The 7854-nt window shown below is 35.1% G+C and overlaps 1 protein-coding gene across 1 annotated transcript; it reads right to left on the bottom strand.

Moving 5' to 3' along the window:
- Positions 1 to 1644: 1644 nt before the first annotated feature.
- Positions 1645 to 7250, bottom strand: LOC105112746 (BTB/POZ and MATH domain-containing protein 2-like). Its single transcript, XM_011008572.1, has 4 exons — positions 6630 to 7250; positions 5380 to 5728; positions 3091 to 3367; positions 1645 to 2131 (listed from the first exon to the last, which is right to left on the bottom strand). The coding sequence occupies exons 1-4, from the start codon at positions 7058 to 7060 to the stop codon at positions 1956 to 1958; spliced, it is 1233 nt and encodes a 410-aa protein (XP_011006874.1). The 5' UTR covers positions 7061 to 7250; the 3' UTR covers positions 1645 to 1955.
- Between the last annotated feature and the right edge of the window lie 604 nt (positions 7251 to 7854).

Here is a 7854-nt window from a genome sequence, read left to right on the forward strand (position 1 = left end):
TCCCTTTGTGAATTCTTCCCAACTAACCATCTCCCCATCACTTACCATAAATCCTTCAAACCATACTTCTCTGCTCTCCCTTCCAGGTACATAGAAGTTATTTCCACCCATTGATTTACGGGAATAAGGTGTAGCTTGAAATACTTTCTGCATGTCCTAATCCAACTCCTAGGATTTTCTCCTTGAAAGGTTGTGAATTCCATTCGTGGTAGAGGTGTAGTGTGACTTCCTCTATGCCCATCCCAATAATTTGATCCTTCCAGCATAATGTTGTTTCTAGGAAGTGGTAAAATTCCATCTGCAACTGGTCCAGTTATTCTATTAGAATTTTGGTTCCTCGTTTCCTCTTTCTCAGCTTCTTGATTGATAACTATAGGGAATCCAGCTGTGCTTTGAATTGTTCATTCTTCTTGAACTGCTCCTCCCACTAATTCTGATTCTGCAGGAAATCCGCATGCCTCTGTTGTATCTGTTCTTGGAATTCCTCATGAATTCATTGTACTTGTTCTCCCACTATCGTTGCTGACAAAGAATGTTGTTATTGAATTAAAGGTGGATCTTTAAATGTTCTGATAGCAATTTGTTAAGGGTACAGCCTTATCTTTGGAGTTGTGGAGAAAAGACAGAAGAGAGATTGCAGAGAGAAAGAAAGAATAGAAGCACATTGTACAGAAAAGACCGTTTCATTGATTACTTGATTGTCAAGCTAGGAATTGTTGCCCTTATACACGAGATGTTCTTCCAATTAACTACTATCTACAAAAAGACTTAACTTTTCTTCTCTTTCGAGTCAGATGTTTCTCCAATTTCTTCTGTCATTTATTCAACATGGACATGCAATCAACAATTCGGTCATATTCTTTTTACCTCTTAAATACTGTGTACTAAAACTAGTTTAGAAACCCGCGTCAATATTGTGAGAAGAACCAAAAGTTTATTCAATAGCAAGAAAAAAAATATTTCAGTTATATAAAATTATTTGATATTATTAATATTATTATTAAACATGATTAAATAGGTTTACCTTCCAACCTTTCTATTTGATTTATTATTTAGTTGAGGTTTAAAATTAAATTATTGAAGAGTTGTTTAATTTGAAACAAGCCAACCAATAAAATATATTTTAAAAATAAAATTGATTAAAAAAAAACATATTAACCCAACTCCAACCTAGTTTAGATTTAAAATTAAATTATTAATCCAATCAATTTAATTACTTCAAAAATAATTTAATTAAACTTGACCTACTTCAAAAATAATTCAATTAAACTTGACCGACCGATGGATAGGTAAGAGAATGGTACAGCATCCACCATTTACGTAGTGAAATCTTAGTGAAAAGTTCGGTAGTCGTAGAATGATGGCGGTGGGATGATGACAAGGTGGTAAATGATGATAATGGTGATGGCTAGGCGGTGGCGGCGAAAGTCGCAAGTCGTTCGACAACATTGTAGGTGAAAAAATGTGAGCTTCAGCAGCTAAAAAAATCTCTGCAAATGGACCTTACATTAATAGATATTATACACAACAAACATCCCAAAAAGGAAATAGAACGGTAGTAGAAACGTTTTTTTGGCAGCTGCCAAGCCAGACATTACGTAAAGGCAGTTTGATTTCCAATAGGTGCCGGTGGCTATGGCAAAATGCTTGCAAATGACCTCAATATTACATTCACGTAAACGTTCTTTACTTGCACACAACAAAGTACATCCAGAAAGCTACACAAGCGCCAGAGAAGAAAAGGGTCTGGTTGGTATGATGCAACTAGACAGACAAGAAATTAAAGTTCGCAGAATTATAGAACAAACTAGCCAATGTACTAGAAAACACGAGACCAACAAATAACCCACCGGTATTAAATTTCTCTTACAGTGAACTGTCAGTACAATCACTAAAATGTCTAAAGCCTAGCAAGCTCTGATTATTGTCCAGTGGTCTCATCTGCTGTTCCCATATCAATGTATCCTTTGCTTCACCCGCCTTCCATTCATATCGCTATCTAAGGTGTCATTTCCATGTGTACAAGTGATGACAGAACGCTCACCATTTTTGGCAACATATTGCAGTAGTTCCGTGATGACAGAAGGGCAGCTTTCTTTTAAGTATTCAAACCCATCTGTTTGCATCACAGCTGAAACGAATCACCAGCACACGGTCATTAGTTCTGCATTCATTAAGAAAGTCTCCAACCAACAGTCACTATCAAAACTTAAAATACTATGCACACACAAACATGCTGGAAAATCAGGGTGGACACTAATCAAGTGTATAGAAAAATGTTTATTCATTAGTTTCCATACATCCCCAACAACAACACTAAGCCAACAAAAGGAGAGAGTAAATGGCAACCAAATATGACACAATGCTTTGGTTTTTGGTAGTTTGGGAGTCCATCTGATTACATGAACATACACCACATTCAAATGATAAAGAGTTGACTAATGCAATTACTGTTTGAAAACAATTTAAACACCAGGGGTGGTTGGCTGAGGAAACAGATGAAAAACTGAGCTCTGTCAAAGCCTAATCAAGCCATGCATAATCAGCATCACCTTTTCATTAACTTCGTTCACTGTTTCGTAACAAAAGGCAGGGGCACTATAATGCAGTAAAATTAAAAACAAGTGCAAGCAGCAACATAAGACAAAAAAATAAATAAATAAAACTTTATAAATGTGAATATATTAAAATTCATGTGAACACATCAATCAGTAAATATCTTAAAATGTTAATTGCACACTGGATCTCATGAGGATCAATCCATTCAAAAGCTACAGTGCAAAAAATGGGAAAGGGTGGTTGGTTGGCAGCTTGCCCATTGCCCTTTTTTTTCTTCGTGTGAAGTAAAGAAGGCCATTAGCAAGTCATGACTCCATCAAAGCGGGTTGCTGGGGAGAGATTAAGGACAATCCTACCATACAGCACTTTTGCATCAACTGTTTTCAACTTCAAGACTTGAACCTGCAACTTTATACTTGCATGTCCAATACTTGTACATTGAACACTATGGCTGTAACTCATTTATCAAAAAAGACAATTTTCTACTACATATCAAAAATCCAAATGGAGGCACAGGGATGAAAGTCTTACCTTTCAAATTTTCAGGCAAAGCAATGAATTTGAGACATACAGACTTTAGTTGGATGCACTGATGCTGCTCCGCTAGAGCTAGTGTTGTTGCAACGGTGTTTATTGCAACATCTTCACAAAGTCTAGCCTCACAGAGCAATCTGAGCCTCTCAAGTGCATAGCGATCTGCTGCTGCAAGCAGATGCTGAGCCATCAGTGTAGAAACCCATTTTGAGTTCAAACCAACAAGTTCCTCAATGTCTGGTAAGGCATCCCAGTACATAAAATGGATTAACGCCTGCAAACACCCAAACATGAGAGAAGAACAAGTTATATTTCCGTGAGTTAACCTATTCACCTTTCCTCTTATTTGAAAGATTATTTATTAACCTTATGATCAATAAGGAACTGGGTAAGCTAAAAACCTGGTTTATAGTCTTTAGGATGATTGTGATTTTGGTTTAAAGGGATTTAAATATTATTCCAGCAACATTTGACAACTTTAAGCCTGTCCAGTATGCCTTCTAAACCAGCAGATCTAGGTTCATAGGAGGTTCAATGGTGATAAAGATGTCACCAACCTCTGCCATCCCGATATTCCATAGCTTTTGCACCAATATTACACCATTTGCATTATACATCCAGGCACCATAAACATTCAATTCTAAACAGTTTTTAAATTAGTAACACTAGCACCCTTAACATTTATCACGATTTATATTGGCTCCAATCCAATTATCAGAAGCTCAATAGAAGAATCTAGTTAACAGAACATTACCAACACTAAATAGAAAGCCAACATGCTAAATAAAAATAAAGAAGCAGGGGTAATGACAGGGTGAAAGCGAAGCACAATTAGGCCATTCTTCAGTTAACCTCACAACAAAGTCATTTCCTTTCTTAGGTCCAGCCCAATTTCACCTAGGGAAAATGCAGTTACTACTATCATCTGTGCAACTACGTTGAGCATAGTAGAATTGTTTGGTGTCATTTTGTCCACAACAGCATATGCTTAGAAGCCTAAAAACAATTGAATTCCAACAAGAACCGAGACGAAATAAAACTGACTTGTTTTAGAAAATCATCAATGCATTTGTTACAAGGAATAGAAACGGTATGGTGTAGTTATCCTACTGCAATTTTATCACCTGATCTATCAAGCCAGAACATGGATGAAACATAGTTCAAAATTTTTGCCAAAAGGATTTTAAGAGGTGTGAATCAACTAGAGTGTTATGTATAATTAAGCAAGGATACTCTCAAGCTGATGCAATGAAATATGCAGCTTACTTGACTAGTAATGGACAAACTGCATATATAACAGGACAAGCAGGAAGAGAAGCAAGAAACAGTAAACCTTAACCGGAGTGAGTAAGAATAAGGATAGGAGCAGTGCCTTGGGAGATGAATCCACATGTAAATTTGTGTATGGCACCACAAATATCCTGCACAACACCACAATTACTCACCTAACGAAGGCAACCAGCCAATAAAGTTACCTCTTCCCATGAAACTTATCATGGAATGCATAACATCTCATAACTAATGCATTAAAATTACTAAAACCTTTAAGTGCAGACCAATACTTGAACAATGAGGACCACCTGTACTCTCAAGTATATGCTACAGCTACAGCTACAGCCAAGACATTACAATAACTTGGCAAGTTCACCGCTTCAGACAAATTCCACCTTTCCAGTTTAAAATACGTTTAACAAGCACAGTACTTAATTGTGCCTCGCTCAAATTCCACCTTTCCAGTCTAAAATACGTTTAACAAGCACAGTACTTAATTGTGCCTCGCTCGGGATTTCTCATTTCAGAATGCAATGCTGTCCACTATTTTCCACTTTTATTTTATAGCAAAGGAAATGAAAGAAAGAAAAAAAAAAAAAAAAAACCTTTAATCAAGGCTTTTGCAACAAATCTTGAATTATAATGCATGTCATAAAATTTGCACATGCTAGGTTCAAAACAATATTGACATCTCCAAACTTGCAGTAAAAGATTATCTGCTTCTCGACTAACAGTTAACAATCACTCACGTTACTTGTGCTTCCTAAAACACTTTAAAAATGTAACCATATCAAAAAAAGGGCAAATATAACAGCATATTCCATTCAACAATCTGAACAGGAAGAAACAAGGTACAACCATAAAAACAGACAGCAGAAAATGAATTAAGGCTTTTGCAAGATTAACATTCCAGTCAGATATTATCAGATTTATTTTCACAGCTTGTTTGTCTGTGTGTGCATTCATGCATGCTCACATGCATGTAAAAGAGCGAGCAAGAACGAGAGTGGGGACCTTAAAAACCGGGGCTTCCATATCTTCAACTTTGATGCATTGAGTGTTTTGATCTTTCATTGGACCAAAAAGCTGTGCTCTAAACACTGGGGAGCGTGCTGCCAGAACTATTTTGTGAGAAGCAAAGGTTTCTCCATCAACTTCAAAATTAACATCAGTTCCCTTTCCACTGTCTAAAAGCTTTCCAAAATGCTGACCAATATTGGAAGGTGGCACAGAAATGGTGTAGGTCTTAGGCCCCTCAGTGTGAGACTTAACAACACCAACACAGCAGCGAACTAGTAGGGTATCATCCTTAAGATAGTCTGATGTCTCTAATTGATTCCTTCTATAAAATCGTTTATAACCCCTGCAGCATCCAACAGTAGCACCCATTACATTGTGTTTTTCATCTACCACAACATCCACAAGTAATCAAAACTACTGAAACTTAAAGAATGAATAAAAGATACTTGGATAATGTTGGTGGTGTAAAAAATTGGTCTGAGAAAATAATTGTTGATTCCCAGAAAGCATCCTTGCGCACTGCAAGGATGGCATTGCAGATGACAAATCCGAGAGCAATAAATAATGATGTTGCTAATGCGTACTTAAGATGACAAGAGGCTTAAAGATACTTCAATAATGTTGGGGGTGAAAAATTCTGGTTTGAGAAAGAAAAAATGTCTGATTCCCAAAGAGTATCCTTGCACACTGCAAGGATGGCATTATCCAAAGGAGCAATAAATAATGACGCTATCAATATGAACTTAAGATGACAAGACGCTTACTAGTAAAGCCTATTAATACATCGGTAATTACACGGTATATGAACAAACAATAGGAACAGACATTTAGACATTTTAAAAGAGGGAAAAAACAAATCTATTATATAGAATGCAATTATATATGAAATAGTGAAATACAGAAATATAGAATAATAACAGACATTCAACTAAGTGAAAAGTGCTCTATATGCCCTGAAAATCGAAAAAAAAAAAGCTATACTTAATTTTTTTTCCATATACACAACAATTTTCCATCATTTCTAAAAAAGTCAGTAAATTCTAAATTCTCACCAAACATCAAACAATTAGCTTTAAACCACACACAAAACCCAAAACGTCATGCCATAACAAAATTAATACTTGAAAAAAAAAAAACAACAATCAATCGTAACCGTACAAGCACTTTGATTAATTAGAATACACAACCCTAAAAATTCAGAATTCAGACATTTCAATCTAAAAAGAGAGAGAGAGAAAACTCACCACATACTGCCACGATACTTAAGCGTATAGGGCCCGCTCTCAAGGGCTCTCCCAAAATGGCTATGAACCTTATGTCTTTCTTTCCCACTTTGATCCATCAACGACAATTCAAACAAAGCCCTAACATCCGTCCCCTCGCTAGCAAGGGCAATGAATAAGGACACATAAGTGGCATTATCTTCAGGGCTTTTACCATCTGGGTAGAAATATATAGCCCATGCATATCCACCAATATAAAAGGTATCCGATGCGACGTATTTGCCTACCCCCATGCCTTTCGAAAGAGAATAGCCACCGATCTTGAATTCATGAGACCCATTTACGGTTTCCGTTATAGAAGATGATGTCGTTTTTGTTGGAATTGATGATGATGGGTTTGACGTGGGAGATGCTGCTGGGAGGTCTCTGCTAGAAAACCTTATTGTGCCCATCAACTATTGAGAAAAAGGGTATCTGGGTATCCTGGGTTTTCGTGTTTTCAGGGATATTGATGAGGGAATTGAAAGGGGTCTGATTCAATTTTGGATTTTGAGAGAGATTTAGGTGTCCTAACGGAGAATTGGTATTTGACAGGAAAAAAAAATGGATGAGTTTTTTTATAGGAAGATGTGAAAAGAAGAAAAAAGTTTGTGGTGGTGACGGTGGAGATAGTAGCGAGTAGTAATGTTTTTTTAAAAAAAGAAAATTGAAATATAAAAAATAATATTTTTTATATTTTTTAATTTAAATTTAATATTAATATATTAAAAAAATTAAAAAAATCAAAATTATTTGTTTTATGAGGATGATAATTATAATAATAATGTATTTTTTAGGTTTTTTTTATTTTGATTAACATCAATGTTCAAGTTATATTACACATACTTTACTTAATCATATAGGATTTAAAATTAATAATTATATAAATTTTTAATAACTTTGAAGAAACTCAAATTTATAATTATTAAAAATAAATTGAAAATTTAACAAATTAAATTATCATGTAACTTTCTTATCAAAATTAGTTTAGGTATTAGCAATATTTTGGGTTTGTATTTAGATGGTCCTATGTTGTATTTTTTAGTCATTTTCTTTATAATAAGATGTATCATATGTATTTTGAATAAATAAAGTTTTCTCATTTTATAGCTAAAAAATAATAATGTAAGACTCTCATGCATTTTAAATAATTATTTTTCATGAAAAAACAACTATTATCTATACTTTTACCAACTTTCATGCATTT

Source organism: Populus euphratica, unplaced genomic scaffold (assembly GCF_000495115.2).
Source record: "Populus euphratica unplaced genomic scaffold, PopEup_1.0 scaffold599.1, whole genome shotgun sequence".
NCBI classification, from domain to species: domain Eukaryota; kingdom Viridiplantae; phylum Streptophyta; class Magnoliopsida; order Malpighiales; family Salicaceae; genus Populus; species Populus euphratica.

Bases quoted from the DNA above. Each gene is read 5' to 3' on its own strand.
- LOC105112746 (XM_011008572.1), bottom strand. From the start codon at position 7,060: ATGGGCACAATAAGGTTTTCTAGCAGAGACCTCCCAGCAGCATCTCCC. The intron at 3,368-5,379 runs GTCCCCACTCTC...GGGTGTTTGCAG, and splicing joins TGGAAGCCCCGGTTTTTAAG to GCGTTAATCCATTTTATGTA. The intron at 2,132-3,090 runs GTAAGACTTTCA...GATTCGTTTCAG, and splicing joins TTTGCCTGAAAATTTGAAAG to CTGTGATGCAAACAGATGGG.